General features: G+C 40.2%; 1 protein-coding gene across 1 annotated transcript; it reads right to left on the reverse strand.

Moving 5' to 3' along the window:
- Positions 1-1,833: 1,833 nt before the first annotated feature.
- LOC130919525 (gastrula zinc finger protein XlCGF57.1-like) lies at positions 1,834-17,154 on the reverse strand. Its single transcript, XM_057842349.1, has 3 exons — positions 17,043-17,154; positions 8,582-8,686; positions 1,834-3,474 (listed from the first exon to the last, which is right to left on the reverse strand). Exons 2-3 carry the CDS (start codon positions 8,684-8,686, stop codon positions 2,167-2,169), a joined length of 1,413 nt encoding a protein of 470 aa, XP_057698332.1. The 5' UTR covers positions 17,043-17,154; the 3' UTR covers positions 1,834-2,166.
- Positions 17,155-17,508: the final 354 nt, after the last annotated feature.

The raw sequence follows: 17,508 nt of genomic DNA on the forward strand, positions 1-17,508 counted from the left end.
CTTCCGATTGACACAAAGAAATCCCTATCATGTAAATAAGATGTGAACCACTGAAGAACGGTGTCAGTAAGCCCTACCCGCTGTTCCAATCTGCTGAGTAGTACGTTGTGATCAACAGTGTCGAATGCGGCACTGAGATCCAATAGTAGCAGAACAGATGATTTGCCTGCATCGGTATTCCGACGAATACCATTTAAGTTACAATAAATTCAGGTTACGATGTTATTTATTATGTTATTTAGGTTACAATAAATAACATAAACCCATTCTTTTGTGAGTTTCATTCCCAGTCTTCTCTGGAACTGAAGTTCCCACCGCTTTACAAATTGTGCAGCCCAAACCCGAATTTCCCATAAGAGTACTGACTTGTTGATCCGGCTGTTGGTGGACCACCTGGCTGACTGCTGGCGCTGTAGCCGGCCCCCACTCCGGGAGGTGCTGAACCTGACCAGTGCTGAACCTGACCAGATGCTGCCACGGTAGCAGCCTCCTGTCCCGGCTTGGCGGGCTGTCCGTGAACCTGGCTAGCTGCTGCGGCGCTAGCCTCCTGCTGTTAGCATGATTGCTGCAGCTTCTGAGATTTGTTCTGTAAATGAATTTATGCATATTATCATTTTATACTGTAATATCCGTAACTATGCACGGTCCCTCTAAGAGACCCTGGGATTGGAGAGCTGTGTTACCGGCATCCCCATGGGGCCGCTGTTACTTTTATTCTGACCGGCATTATCAATATAGAGCAGCAAGAAAGAGGGTGGTCGAGCGAGAGAGTCGAGTTGGGAAAAAGTGCGCAGTCAGCGCTGACTCGAGTGCTGTGTCCCCCACGTTTGGTTTTTGTGAATAAAAGTGCCCATAAAGAGCCCTCCGACGCCTCTCGGTGTTTTTGTGCACGCCGCCGCCTTTCTGGAGAGGAACTCGGGCGAACCGAAGAAATCCGATGACAACGAGCCAACGTGACTCGCCGGTCCACTTCTCACTACGGTGGGAAGTTGAAAGTACCGCCAATTACCAGCCTGGGAAAGGCGAATTGGTAACAGCTGTGAGGTAGTAGGAAGCGAGGGGGAGACGGGCGAGAAGCAAAAGTTAGCGGTCGAATGTGGCTGCAGTCTGCTGTTATTTTGTTTATTGTTTTCTTATTGCTGCAATAATAAAGTGGAGAAAGCCATTAACAAACAACTCCTCTCCTTTCCCCCCATTCGGGGCTATTACATTTTTTACAAAATGTTTTATTATTATTATTATTATTTTCTATACAGGAGAGGTGCCTGATCTGCCCAAATAAGTCCCGGTACGAAGGGCGGCCAAAATCAAGAGGTGCTGGATGTTGTTCCGGCTGGATCCGGCACAAATTAACCCCTGAAGATACCTGAAGGTCTGAAGTGTGCTCAAACTGGTAGCTCCTTTAAACCGGGGCTAAAAACACTTTTGTTTATCACAGCATATCCATCACTGTCTGTATATTTCATATTTCAGGCCAGAGTCATCTGCACCGAAGAAAACAAACATCAGCGCTGGATCACGGACTGCCATTAAGATCCGCAAGCAGGGCCAGAGGACCATCAACAGGGACCAGGGGGCGTATATGCTCTCTACTACCTGGACCAGCATCCTGGAAGAATGAATGGTGGGCAGAGGGTGTGACTCACCTGTCAATCTGACTGGTGAATTACGCCTTCATCCATCAGCTGATAAAGGTGCGTCACACCAATACCAGTGACTCTCTGATGAAGGCGGAAGTGTTCGCCGAAACATGTCAAGTAATTAAACCACCAACGTATAACTACTATCTTGGATAAAAGAAAAAAATGGAGCAATCAATACAATATTCGATAACTGCAGCCCTATTTATTTCCAACAAAAATACACATGTAAAGATTGATACAGACGGACTTTGAATCGATACGAGAATAGTGTGACCTAATATCGCGATATATATCTCAGAATTGATTTTTTTAACGCCCTCAAAACCAGTGCGTCAGTCATGGAACAATCTCAACACAAAGATAAGTCGCACAATTTATTCAATTTTAAATATATATAAATATATTGGATAGAAAAAGAACAGCAAATGAAAAATCATTTCAACAACTTTTTCAAAAGAGGCTCAAGGGAAACTGAATAAGTGAAATGCTTTTTTCACTGAAAATGCAAGGAAGGAATATTTTGTCACATGCTGCAATTCAAAGTTTTTCCCCCAGTATGGCCTCTTGTGTGCGTTACTAAATTTCCTTTCTGAGAGAATCTTTTACCACAAAGTGAGCATGCAAAGGGCTTTTCTCCAGTGTGTGTGCGCTTATGTCTTTCTAAATCAGCCTTCGGAGTGAATCTCTTACCACAAGTTGAGCAGGCAAAAGGCCTCTCTCTAGTGTGTGTATGCTTATGCGTCTCTAAATTTCTCTTATGATAAAATATTTTATCGCAAAGTGTGCAGGGGAAAGGCGTCTCTCCAGCGTGTCTGCTTGTGTGTCTTTTTAAACCTCCCTTATCGACGAATCTTTTATCACAAACTGTGCAGGCAAAAGGCTTCTCTCCAGTGTGATTTCTTGTGTGCGATTCGAAATGTCCCTTCTGAGAAAATCTTTGACCACAAAGTGTGCTGGTGAAAGCCTCATTTCCAGTGTGTCTGCGTTTGTGTTTGTTTAAATTTCCCTTATGGGGGAATCGTTTACCACAAGATGAGCAGGCAAAAGGCTTTTCTCCAGTGTGTGTACGCTGATGCTGTTCTAAATGAGTCTTCTGATAAAATCTTTTACCACAAAGTGAGCAGACAAAAGGCTTTTCTCCAGTGTGTTTACGCTTATGTATTTCTAGAGTTGTGTTCCGGGAAAATCTTTTATCGCAGAGTGTGCAGGCGAAAGGCTTCTCTCCAGTGTGTGTTCTTGTGTGAACGTTTAAATTTGCCTTCGTGAAGTATTTTTTATCACAAAGTGTGCAGGCAAAAGGCTTCTCCCCAGTGTGTGCATGCATGTGTACTTTTAAATTACGTTTCCAAGAAAATGTTTTATCACAGAGTGAGCAGGGAAAAGATCTTCCGACTGCGCATTTCTCTTTGTCTCTTTTCAATGATGACCTCTTTAAAGATTTTGAAGCTTTTTGGTCAAAGTCATCCTCCTCCTCATCAGTATTAAAGTCAGAAGAATGTGACGTTATGTCGTCGCTGTCCGAAAGCGGAGCTAAATGGCCGTCTGGTTGCGATCGTCCCTCTCCTTTTGTTGTTAAGTGCTGAAATGAGCTGTCGCTCGAAGGGTTCGCTGCTCCGCTCTCTTCACTTGGACCTTTGTCTTCTTCGCTCTTCACACTGACACCCATTGGACACTTGTGGATTTCAACTTCCTGGTCTTCTTCTTTCATGTCGGGGGTCTCTGGCTCTGCCTCCTGTTTGATGTACAGCATTTCGGACTCTTCTTCCTGTTTAACATGTAGGGAATCGTGCTTCTCATAGTGAAGATCTTCTACAGTGACATCGGCGGAACACTGGGAGAAAAAAAAAAAAAAAAAGCATATATTTTAATAATATGTGGCGAAATCCACAGGTCATTCCCGAAAAAAAATCGCACATTGTGATCAAGTTCATCATTTTCCACAATGTAATGATAAAAATTATTTTTAAAATATATTTTAGATTAATTACACACATCTGTGTCAGTCAGGGGTCGCGTTAACCCAGTACTTCTCAAATGGTGGGGCGCGCCCCCCCAGGGGGGCGCAGAGCGATGCCAGGGGTGGCGCGAGTGACCTCGGGGAACATGCTTTTTTTTTTTGCCGTACTAGAATAAAGTGTACTTGCACATCCACTCCGTGGGTGGCAGTGGCGCTCTCATTTTCATAGTGCGTGCAGTATTTTTGAAGTAAGCAAGAGCACACGGAAGAGACTCATGCAGAGCTGGCCTCACGCAGCGACCCACGGTCTTCTCCGGTTCTCACGTGTCCGGCTGAGAAGTGCCGTTTTCGGCTTGGGATCGTCACGACCACCGCCCTCACCTACGGTTCGCCCTCGGCCGCCGAGAATGCGCTTTTTTTCGGGCCGTTTGCCTTTTGGCTTTGACTTTTAATACAGTGGGAAATGAGGAAAGACCACTGTTTACTGAGTCTAAAAATGATTATAGCGGAGAGTCTGAAGCCAAATCAGTTAAGACGCCACTTAAAGACATTAGACCTCAATCTCATTGATAAGCCGCTTGATTGTTTTTCAGCGAAAACGTGCCGAATATTGCCAATTGTCACAATCGTCCCGCTTTGTCAGTGTTATATCAGTAAACCAGTGAGCACTGTGGTGAATCAGCGAAAATAAAAACTTTCCTTCTGTCCGAAACCCCCCCCCCCCCCAATTCAGTTTTGTTTTTTCGATCAATTTTTTTGGCATGTTGTCCTGAAGAGTAAATGTTTCTAATCAATTTAAATTTGTTATTATTTACTGATTTTATTACATTTTATTTTTCAGTATCAAATGGTCAAAAATGTACCTTGAGTGTATTTTTACAGTTTGGATGTGCCTTTTTTTTTTTTTTTTTTTTTTTTTTTACCTTAGGCAAATTGATGCGCTATAAGTCTTTTCTGTTACACGCAAAACAATGTTAATAAAGTTATACTTTATTATAAGTTGATCTATGTTACTTTTTTTCTTTGATAGAAAAAAAGGACACAATGTTAGGCTGAGGCGTACTTATAATTGTAATATTATAGACAAATTATACTATTTACAGTGGCGGCAGAGAGTTGGGGGGGCGCGAAACATTTACGTCTTCCTTGGGGGGGGCGTAACAGAAAATAATTGAGAAGCACTGCGTTAACCGAATATTTTCCGTCGTTGACCGTTTTTTTTAGAACGGTGATGGAAAAAACTGAAGTCCATCTGTCGTTTTGACAGGTTGCAATTCACACCCCAGACCACAGGGTGGCGAGTGAGCATATAAATTAGCTATTGTCTCTCTTGATGCGTGACGTCGTTGGCCTTACTCGGAAAAATGTCAAGGCAACTGAGTGTCCGAAGTTTCTTCAAAAAGCCTCAAAATGACGATGGTGTTGATAAAAGAGGTGAAAAAAGAGGGACTGATGCAGTGGAGGATGAATGATGACAACGAATCAAGTGAATCGCCGGTTCACTCCTCACTGCGGCGAGCAGTTGAAAACACCGCCAATTACCAGGAAGGGCAGAATTGGTAACACGGTGAAAGCGGCATAAAGCCAAAAAAGCGGACCAGACTAGCCAGAGCCTGAAATTATTTCAAGGAAAATATGGGGGGTGCCACCACTGTGTGTATTGTTTTTGCTAAGCGAAGCTCGCATACCACGGCAGCACGTCGGCTATGTACGAACACTTGACGCGCCGTCACCCAGGTGTATTTCGGAAGACAACAGGAAACAACAAGCTAGCGGATTGTAAATCCATACAACTTTCTAACGATTTTAAAAAAAAAGAAGTTGCCTTTATGTGTGTCGTATCAACTTGCATTTTTATTTAATAATAATAATAATAAATTTAAAAAATATATATATATATAATGGAATTATATAATATTTTATTATTATTAAATGTATTTGGATCATGGTCCCACTTGGGGGGGAAAAATATATATATATATATCCTGTATATACATAATATAATAAAAATATATATGGAAACACAGCACTGGCCTGTTTACTGTAATCCATGACTGCACAAATGTTAGTTACTTTATATTATAAAGTATTATTGTATTATTGTGTATATACATATAGTGACTGCATCAAGATATAGTCATTTAAAAAAAATTAAGTGACGGGTAAAAATAGATCATGACCGGATTTTTATGACCCTGTCAGCCAAAATGACAGACAACGAAAAAGTCTAGCGCAACCTCTGGTGTCAGTTCAAGACTTTTATTAGATGGACTAGTACAGGGCTGCGGACCGGTACCGGTCAGTGGCGCGTTTGCTACCTGGCCGCACAGAAATAATATTTTATTAACGACCGCATTCTGGCCGAATTAACTTTGGCCTTTGCCTCTGCTTAACACATCAATATCCCTGTCTACTCTAGATATAATACTACGGTATAGATTAGAACGTCGTCATAGAAATCCATTGATTGGACTGCAAGCAGTACATCTTGTTTTGTATATATAATATATCTATGTGCGCTTGTCCTCCATAATAACGTATGACTAAGCCCCGGGCGCAGCACATTTGTTCCCCCACACTAGCGAAAATGACTGCAAAACAGACGTCTTTGGAGAGATTTATTACAGCGAAAAAGGGCACCTGATGAGCCAGAAGATGAGCCCATAACCTTGAAGACCCACGAACTGCGAAGGAGTGCATTCGTGACAATGTTTATGTGAATAAACAGAGTGATTCGAGCATGTCTGTGCAACAGGAGGATCAGCTTGTTGAGATAGCAAATGAAGGCGACCTCACACATACATTTGAGACAAAGCCATTCTGGAATATCCTGACAGCGCTACGAGAACACTGAAAACCTTGCTACAATTTCCAACATCGCATCTTTGTGAAGCGGGCTTCTTAATTAATGCTAAACGACACGGCGAAGGCGTTAACGGTGAGCCAGCTGTGTGCAGCTAACATGGCAGGATGGGTCTGTGGAGAACATTTGTCCATCCACGATCAAACGTAAGTTAATATTCCTTTCTTCAAAGAAAGTTTGTAGTGTTTACTTTGGAATCGCTGCATTCGCGGCCAGAACCGCAGAGTTGCAGTTTTTGATGGATTGCAAAATTTGTCAAAACACCGGTCCGTGAAAAAAAGACCCAAATCACACCGGTACGTGGTGCAAAAAAGGTTGGGGGACCCCTGGACTAGTACGTAGATGAATTAACTCACTTCATATTTCATGTTTCCTGTATAGTCTTCAACTCGTTTCAAATGCTGCTGCTCAATTTTTAACCAGTACACCCACTGGCTTCCGTTTGATTTTACAATTGATTTCCAACTTTTATTGTTTGTTTTTAATTCAATTAATGGCCTGCCAAGACTTAAACAGTTGGGGGATCGATCTTTTGCAGTTGATGCCCACAGATTGTGTAACAGCTGCCCCCTGAAATCCGCTCCATTAAGAATCTAGGCCTTTTTAAATCACAGCTAAAGACCCACTTTTTTAGACTCGCCATTTATCCAAACTGGGGTCGCTCGTTTTTATTTCTTAAGGGTTTTGAGTCTTTGGATTTTATCAGTTTTATTTTGTTTTGACTTTTATCACGATGTGTTGTTTTTGTTTTGGTTGTTTTGTCCCAGTGTCATTGTCTAATAATTTCCTGCCTTTAATTTATCATGACCAATATTGTTGTTGTAAAGCACTTTGTGGACCTTTCGGGTTTTTGTAAAGAGCTAGCGAAGTAATAGTTGTATTGTGTTCAATTGGCCCTTCCCCGGACGGCCGGGGTGGGGCCTGGGTGGTGTATGCGGCGGCCATAGTTCCCTCCCAGGTTGGCCCGGCCGGAGTCGCGTCTCCCTGTACTGGGTGCTGGGGAGGTGCCCCCTGGTGTCACACCGCGCGCCCCTCCTGGCCCGGGGGTGGGTTGGAGGGGGATGTGCTTCCTTCCCCTAGGTCTGTCTCTGGCCCTGTCCGCCTCTCTGGGCCGCCGCGGCCGCCTCTGCCCTTCTGCCGGCGGGGTCGTCGACGGGGCCTCTTGGGGCCCGCGAGGCCTTGGGTCGGGCTTGCTGTTGGGGCGATGGCTCCTTTGCTGGGCTGCGGGAGGAGGGATGGGCTGCGTTGAACCCCACCCCACCCCGCCCGCGCGCCCTCCCTCCCTCCCCGGGCTGGCTGGGTGGGTGGGGGCCGTGGCCCTGGGTTGGTACCCGCGTGGCGTCTCTGCTCGTCAGCGTGGCTGTCGCGCGCCTGGTGGGGCACGCGTGCAGCTGGATGTGCTAGGGCGCAATCAAGTGGGAGGTCCTGGTGCCGGGATTGAGGATGGGGCGGCGTAGGGTTGGTCACCAACGGGCTTACACTCACAAGGGATTCACATGATTACTGGGTTCTAGATCACAGAGCTGATTTGTGTACACTCTGCCCCTTTCAGTCATTTAGCTTATAGACTCCCCCACCCTCGTCCCCCTCTTTTCCTGGTCAACAGGCCCCCCACATGGTGTCAACCGGAAATACATCTAGCTGACGATAGCACCAACATATTAGTAGTTAGTCTAGACGTACAATGTATTTCTTGTTGAAGTTTGTGTTTCTTTTCTTTCTTCTCTTGTGTTCCTTTTCTTCTGTTCCCCCATAACCCCTTCCTGTTCGCTGCTTTGTCATAATAAACGAGGTATGTTGAATGATCACAATGGGAGTATGTCAGACTCTCAATGTGAAACATTAAAACTGTTCAGACCATCCGGGCACTTAGACTTTCATTCTCCGTGTCAAACAGCTGAACAGGATAGGTTTAAAAGAAAGAAAAAAAAAAAGAAAAAAAATTGGCGTTATTGTGTTATCACCATACTATGAGATCATTGTTACCGTGACCTTTGTCTCGCAAGTCAGATTATGGGCTTGTTGGCCTCCAGTCACATTCACTGATCACAATCACAATCACATCAAAGCAAGTCTGATATTGCATGAAAAATACAACAACAAATGTGATGATCTTACCTTCATTTTCTTTTGCAGTTGTTCGTCGTGACCTGAATTTCCTCTCCTCGTTGACTTGGATGTTTGGGATTGCGTTGGCCACCAGTCAGTAGTAATTTGTCGCATCTTAAAGACAAGTGGAGAAGGGTCTTATACAATTCAATGTAATCACGCTCATGTTTAACGACCCACTTTTCTTTAAAAGTGTGCAAATCGGAAGTGGCGTTAAGCCAAAGCAATCGGAATACTTTAACGTGTATTAGCTACCCAGATAGCAGACAGACATTGAATAAACATTGATTTTCCATCAAAATCATCAGTATGGTTGACATTGAAATTTTCGACAATAAACAATGTTGAATCAACATTGCAAATACTGATGACACCTGATAATGACGTCGAAACAACATTTTTCTATTGTGTGTCAGGCGATGGTTGAGTTAACATTGTTTTAGAGTTGATGGAATACTCTTGTCAAATAGCTGATTTTTGATTGACCAGGAAATATAATTGAAGAGTCATCAAATTATGGATGAGCAAGAGTTGTGGTCAAAAAACAGTTGTGTCCAACTGTTCACCTCAAACGAACTGCACTGAAAACACCTCATTTAAGAATAGCCATATTTAAAGGCAAGCCCGTTGCTTTTCTTTAGAGCTTTTATCAGCAATGATGTCTTACAGTAAAATAAACCACGCTTGTCATCAAAGTTGTACATAAAACGGTTTGCCTTAAACAACGTGACAAAGTGGCCGGAATTGTAAGAAACTGTGCATTTGCTGTGATTGGCATTCAAGCGAAGACCTACCTAGCCTGGATGTTAGCTAAGTAGAACTTAGTTCAGGCAAACATAATTCTTTTTCCAATTAAAGCCCTAAAATACCTAGATATGGCACGATTGAGCCTTGTCTTGATTAATTTATTGAAAACAAAGACATTGCCGTCATTTTTCCATCGTAGCTAGCTAACCAGCTGGCTCCGTTCCCATATGTAGCCCTAATTTGGTTTGGGATTGGTTGAGAAACTCACTTCATCACAAATACCGAAGTATGTTAAACGAACCAATGACACCTACTTGAATTCCTTGATATGAACTGTGAATGCCGTTTTGTTTGGAATTTTCAGATTCACTGAAGAGACAGATAGGGATGGCCGCGTCACAATATGGCGGAAAACACAGACAAGACTGAAAAAGCAGTTTCTGCTCTTGCACTCCTCTTTAAAAGAAACTGCTGTATTTTAAGCCAAAACAACTGTTGTGTTTGACAGAACAATATGTCTATATGCTGCCATAGCAGATTCATGGCGCATTCACCTCCAGTTAGGGTTTTGCCGTTTGAAAAAAATTTTTTTTTCAAAGTGCCCTCCTGTTCAAAATTTTTCCTCCCCCAGAAAATTGAGATTTCAAGCTTTCCAATGATGTATCACACATGTATATCGGACAATTTTGAAATTTGGCCAAATTGGCGGTCTCAGAGCGGAACTTCAAGTCACCTGAGTGTTTTCAGCCATATGCATTTGCTGCTGTTGTGCAGAAGGGTCTATGTTATGTCCCAGACTGCGATGGTGGGAAAGTTCGCAGCAAAGCTTGTCAGACTGAGGAGGAGGCTTAAGTTTGAAATAACTTTACTGAGAGTTCATAAAGTTTTCTATTGTTATGACTCAATTAAAAATCATTTTGAAATCGAGCCAAGTTTTTATTTTAATATTAAAGGAATTCGCCTTCCAAGCCAAGTCGTCGGAATCACGCCAGCTGAAATAGTAGGCGTCCCGCCAGTGTTCTGACAAATTTTTCTCCCCGTCAAAAATTGCAACTTTGCAGTTCTGCGCATGCGCATAATGTTAAAAATGGCCGCAAATGCAGCGGCTCCAAAGTAAACACTATAAACTTTCTTTAAAGAAAATAATATTTACTTATGTTTGATCATGGACGGACATGTAGAAAAGTTCTCTTCAGACACATCCAGCCTTGTTAGCTGAACACAACAACTGCACGCTGCTCTCTCACCGTTAACGTCTTCGCCGTGTCGTTAAGCATTAATATATGCCATACTCATGTGGCACATGTATGTTTATTATGTAACTTGTTCATTTAGCACTTTTGGATGACATTGAGAGTCCAACTGAATGTGAAAGAGGGCTTTATTCACTGCCAAAAAAGCTTCGGTAGAAAATTCTGATGAGGGTGCAAAATTTGTCAGAACACCGGCGCAGCCCCAGCAATTCGGCCGGAATGCGTGTTCACTCTAGTGTTAACCCTTTGCACTGACTCCAAGTTTCAAAAGTTTAAAGAAGGCTCACCGAAAACAAGTTGACAATTTATTCAGGTCGACAGTGATCAAAAAGCAAGGCAAAACAGACGACGGAGAGGCAATGCTGGATCCAGGGCCAGCAACACAACGGACACATCGGAATGTCCCTGAGAAGCAAGGGCGTAGGTTTGGTCTCAATTACGGCTGTCCCAAACGACAAATTTTCTCCCGATTAGTCAGCCGACTATTTTTACGATTAGTCGACTAATCTTATAATTAAAAAAAAAATTTTTTTTTTTTTTTAGAAATGAAATTTTTTGGGGACGCTTATCAATTCACAAAAACATTTTGGAACACTTAAATTCTTTATTAAAGTACAAATAAACAGATAAATAACAATAATAAATAATAAATAATGAGTTCAAATGCTGATAGAATTAACTTGTGCAAAAGAATGGAATGTAAACAGATTCAGAACACTGACTTCACCTTTCCAACATGATTCTAAACAATTTAAAAAAAAATACCTAGCTTTAATATGATAGTATACTGTAGTACTATATAATAGCATTATAATAATTATTCATTGCCAATCAGAATTTTCATAAAGGGTGTCATTTTAAAGGTATTCTTAGAGTAGAATCTGAAGTATGTGGGATTAACTCCAGAAATTATTTATATGACAAACATGACATGCTTTTATTTTGAAATGTTCACCGGAAGTATGTTCGCTAAACCGCTAATTTAAGCTTTACACTCCGCAAAAAAAGCACTTTATGTCATTGCATGTGGTGTCAGTAATAGATTTTTTTTCCTTTTGCAAATGCTGTTAACCACCGATTTTTCATGTTTGAAGTGTCACCTTTTAACTGCATGTTTTGGAGAAGGCTGCCAATTCTATGGAGAACACCGGCTAAAGTAGGTCGTCTTTTTTCCCCATTCACCTCAATGTAGCAATGCTAACGTATATAGTGGCCAATATAGATGTGTTTTCTTATTTTGTATGTCTGAACATTAATTCTACAGCGTGTTGATGAGAGAAAAGAACTGGAGTCTCATATGCCATCAGCACGCACGCACAAATGTACGCAAGCGCACGCAGCGATAAAACGCAGCCGTGAAAATGACCGCCCTCATTTTTATTTACCATGCGATAAATGGACTCATTGCATATCGCGACAGGCTTAGCAATTTCAATAAAATATGTCATTAGTTAGTTAGATGGACTTACAATCTCCTGTCGTTATCATTCACGGCCGACGTGCAGCCAAGCTTGGCATTGAAGAGACAGGACACAACAGTGTCCATACAACTTTCTAACGATTTAAAAAAAAAAAAAAAAAAAAAAAAGTTGCCTTTGTGTGCGTCGTATCAACGTGCATTTTTATTTAATAATAATAAATTTTAAAAAACAACATATATATATATATATATATATATAAAATGGAATTATATAATATTTTATTATTATTAACTGTATTAGGATCATGGTCCCACTTGGGGGGGGGGATATCCTGTGTGTATATATATATATATATATATATATATATATATATATATATATATATATATATATATATATATATTAAGGGTGTAACGGTACATGTATTCGTATTGAACCGTTTCGGTACTTGGTGTTCGGTTCGGAACGGACGCGCACCGAAAGAGTTTCTGACGTAATGTAACCCTTAGTTTTTGAGGCTGTGAGTCGATCGGGTTACAGTTTCTTTGTGTAAATTATATTTACTCCGTCTTTTCTACTATAACGAGGACCAACACGGTAGGACAAAATGTCAACGGCGCGACAACGTGGCCACCGCGAGAACGCAGTGAAACGTGGCCGTTAAAGTCAATCAGCCAATGCACACCAGTCGCAGTGCGGCCGAGTGTTAGATGTGTCCCAGAAGCGCCAAAAGAACGGCAGAGTTTATTATTTGACGAGAGACGCGGCCCTCCTGCGTCAATGCTACTAGCTAGCAGACCGGAAGTCACTCGATTAAAAATACTGTGGATCCGGTCGATTTTCAAATTAATATGCAATCGTAACCCACTTTTTGAGTCCATCAGATCTCTTGAGTGGTAGATCAGGGCACAGTTGACTTGTCTTTGTTGATTTATTGCTGTCTTCTCTGCTGTAATAATAACCAACACGGCCCCGTGTTCAATACAAAAATCTCCTACCACAACAAAACAAGTAGGAACTCGTATTCACATAGGAATTAAAGTTATACAACATAAAATATACAATATAAATGAATACTACATCACATTTGTAAAATGCAAACACATAATAAAATAAATAATAGCCCATTTAAATAAAATGAATTGAAATGAGGTAAAGCACCTGTAATTAAATAATAAAAATAATACACAGATCCTGCTTACACAATTATATTTATTAATTTCTGTGTGGCGCTTAAACTTGAGAAAATCCACCAATAAAGCTTTTGAAAACCGTTCATAAGAAAAAGAAAAAAAAAATCATTGAGGCATTTCATTTGTAAAACATGTTAAAATCTTTGTCATTGGGATTGCTTTTCTCTTTAGCACAGGACTTTTTTCTTCTTTCTTTCAGAAAGAAAGCTGACCAATACGTGGGTTCTGAAAGACAAATTGTTGTTGGATTATTATCTTTAAATACCCGCTACTTTTTATTGCAGAATTCCAGCTTTGTATAGGCTACGGTTCCTGTTGTTGAAAGCACAAAAGTGTGTAACAAACAACTAGCACATTTATATTTTGCATTTTGTTTTTTTACTGTACCGAAAATGAACCGAACCGTGACGTCAAAACCGAGGTACGTACCGAACCGAGATTTTTGCGTACCGTTACACCCCTAATATATATATATATATATATATATATATATTTATATATATAAATTAGGGCTGTCACAAACGACTAATTTTCTCCCGATTAGTCAGCCGACTATTTTTACGATTAGTCGACTAATCTTACAATTTTTTTTTTTTTTTTTTTTTTTTTACTAATTTAGAAATGAAATTTTTTTTACGCTTGTCAATTCACAAAAGCATTTTGGAACACTTAAATTCTTGATTAAAGTACAAATAAACAGATAAATAACAATAATAAATCACAAATAAACAATGAGTTCAAATGCTGATAGAATTAACTTGTGCAAAAGAATGGAATGTAAACAGATTCAGAACACTGACTTCACCTTTCCAAAATGATTCAAAACAATTCTTTTAAAAAATACCTAGCATTAATATTATAGTATACTGTAGTACTATATATAATAGTATCATAATAATTATTCATTGCCGATCAGAATTTTCATAAAGGGTGTCATTTTAAAGGTATTTTTAGTGTAGAATCTGAAGTATGTGGGATTAACTCCAGAAATCGTTATTTATATGACGAACATTACGTGCTTTTATTTTGAAATGTTCACCGGAAGTACGTTCGCTAAACCGCTAATTTAAGCTTTACACTCCGCAAAAAAGCACTTTTTGTCATTGCATGTGTTGTCAGTAATAGATTTTTTGTCCTTTTGCAAATGCTGTTAACCAGTGATTTTTCATTTTTGAAGTGTCACCTTTTAACTGCAAGTTTTGGAGAAGGCTGCCTGTTTTATAGCCGGCTAAAGTAGGTCGTCTTTTTTCCCCATTCACCTCAATGTAGCAATGCTAACGTATATAGTGTTTAATATAGATGTGTTTTCTTATTTTGTATGTCTGAACTTCAATTCTACAGCGTGTTGATGAGATAAAAGAACTGGAGTCTCAATAAAACATGTCATTAGTTAGTTAGACGGCCTTACAATCTCCTGTCGTTATACGTGCAGCTAAGCTTGGCAATGAAGAGACAGGACACAACAGTGTACCCTCCTTTGTTTCTTTAAAAATAAGTCAAAGTTTTGGACTCTGGTGCGCGGATTTACGTCATCGATGACGTCGACTATGTCGACTAGTCGGGACAGCTCTAATATATATCCTGTATATACATAATATAATAAAAACATATATGGAAACAGCACTGGCCTGCTTACTGTAATCCATGACTGCACTAATGTTTGTACTTTGTATTATAAAGTATTATTGTATTATTGTGTATATACCAGTGGTGCCTCCAGAAATTTTTCCTAGGGGTGGGCAGATGGGGCCACTTAAAATCTTGGGGTGGCCAAAACTAAAAGCCATAATTTCCGGTTTTCATTATATTATTGTAGTAAAAAGGCCAGGGGAAAACTATCAGAAAGACTTAAGGACACGGCTACTGATATACTTTGGTGTATTGTGTAATATTTGATGTTACTAATGATTTAATGTGCATAGTCCATAACTGTCCAGTCAACATTTTGAGTTCCACAACAATTCTGTTTTATTGTGTTATGTATATATTAGGCATAAGGTGTACATTTAACTAGGGCTGTCAAACGATTAAATTTTTTAATCGAGTTAATCACAGCTTAAAAATTAATTAATCGTAATTAATCGCAATTCAAACCATCTCTAAAATATGCCATATTTTTCTGTAAATTATTGTTGGAATGGAAAGATAAGACAAGACGGATATATACATTCAACATACTGTACATAAGTACTGTATTTGTTTATTATAACAATAAATCCACAAGATGGCATTAACATTATTAACATTCTGTCTGTGAAAGGGATCCACGGGTAGAAAGACTTGTAATTCTTAAAGGATAAATGTGAGTTTGTATATTGTGACTAAATATTGCAATCTAGTGTATTTGTTGAGCTTTCAGTACATGATACTGTAGCGACTTAACTGTTCTGCCCAAATGCATAATGAAAAGTGGTGCAACCATGACTGTGTGTGGTGGCCGCAAATGCTATATCTTCTCTGCGTTGGGTACAATACAGGGTGTTAAGAAAAAGATCAACTCCTGTCATTCTTCCCCACGTCGCTTCCCACAATATTTATAGTTGCTGTGTGAGAGATGACAAAGCTTTTGCCAATTAAAAGCACAGTCCCAATGAATGCTTGTATCTACTCCACTCACTTGACACTGCCTCTTATCTCTGTATATAAGTAAAATGGCGCCATTGTAGGCTGTTTGCGGCAATGTGTGAATGAGTCGTACCGCGAATGCGTTAATTGCGATAAACATTTTCACGTGATTAATTTTTAAAAATTACCGCCCGTTAACGCGATAAATTTGACAGCCCTACATTTAACAAAACAAAATAAATGCATTCATTTGGGATGAAATGCATAACTGATGCTACAACAATCTAACGATATACTGGCAAGCGGGGTGGCCAGTGGGGTGGCCAACCAGTTTATAGGGGTGGCCGGGGCCACCCCTGGCCACCCCCTGGTGGCGCCACTGGTATTTCCATATAGTGACTGCATCAAGATATAGTTATTTAAAAAATTTAAGTGACGGGTAAAAATAGATTATGACCCTGTCAGTCAAAATGACAGACAACGAAAAAGGATAGCGCAACCTCTGCTCTAAATGACATACATATCTGAACCCATTATATAATGCAAATAAGGTTGCTTAAAAGTTGGTGGGGACAATTTGAGCATCTTGAAAAGTTGCAATTGTTATGTTCCTACAGTCCCTATGCAAACCTACAGCGTTGCCGAGAAGTGACAGTTGTTAGCTAAACGTTCAGTGTTTTGAAAGCTGCGACGGGGTGGGTCGGACAAAAGGCGTGCCTGGGTGTTGTTTTGGGATAATTCTTCTGTTGCAGGTTTGGGCGGTCAAGTTCATGGGTCATCTTTCGTTGCTGGAGTACATACAGTGTAATACAGAGTAATACGGCGCCGGGGAGAAAATGTACTATCCCTTTCATTTTATTCATTGTTGATTTAAAAAAAAAATGTAATCGTTCATGTACAATATTATAATATTTTTATTAGTCAGCCTAGCCTTTTCTTCTGTCTGTAAATAATGCAGGACCTCTAAATATAGGTATATTTGAAAGCATTAATAGCATCACGGTTGAAAATGCAGGAAAACTTAACATTGATTGTTGGAACAACATTAATCGAGTCCGCAAAAGTGATGACAAATCAACGTCGAGGGTCAATGTTAATTCAACGACATAAGACTGACAGCGGTATGTTGATTCAACATCATTTCAACGTCTGTGTGCTATCTGGGTAGCGAGCTAAGCCAAACTAAATTAAGTTTGGTACAGCTGCAAAGCTTCAACAAAAAGCCAAACGACTAACACTATGCTTTAAAATAGGACTCTTTAGTCAACTAAATTATAACTTCGGTACTTACCCGATGAGAATGTTTTGAAGGCGCTCGTTTGGTCAGGAAAACACTACACAACTGAACTGCACAACCCGGATGGGTAAACAAATGTTGCCTCAAGTGAACCGGAAATAGAAACGTTCAGGTGCTGAAACTTCAGTGTTATATGTTGAAGCGTGTGGAAGTTCCATCACGACTTCACGTCACTGGAGTACAAAAAAAACAACTATTCAGTAAATATGATCAACATATACAAATTCGACTCATCACTGTCAATAACTCAATTTGAAGGCTCAGAATTTAGATAATCTGTAAATGTTTACGTTGAAAGTTCGGACTTTACCCTTTTACTGTACTGCTTCCGCTGCACTTCTTCCATGGAGATGTCGCTGTTGGCAGATGCCTCGACTCAAAGCAGGTTGTTTCAGAAGACTGATAAATGCAGTACATACAGTATTATAATTGCTTATCTTTATATATATATATTTGATTA

Source organism: Corythoichthys intestinalis, chromosome 1, assembly GCF_030265065.1.
Source record: "Corythoichthys intestinalis isolate RoL2023-P3 chromosome 1, ASM3026506v1, whole genome shotgun sequence".
Lineage (NCBI taxonomy): Eukaryota > Metazoa > Chordata > Actinopteri > Syngnathiformes > Syngnathidae > Corythoichthys > Corythoichthys intestinalis.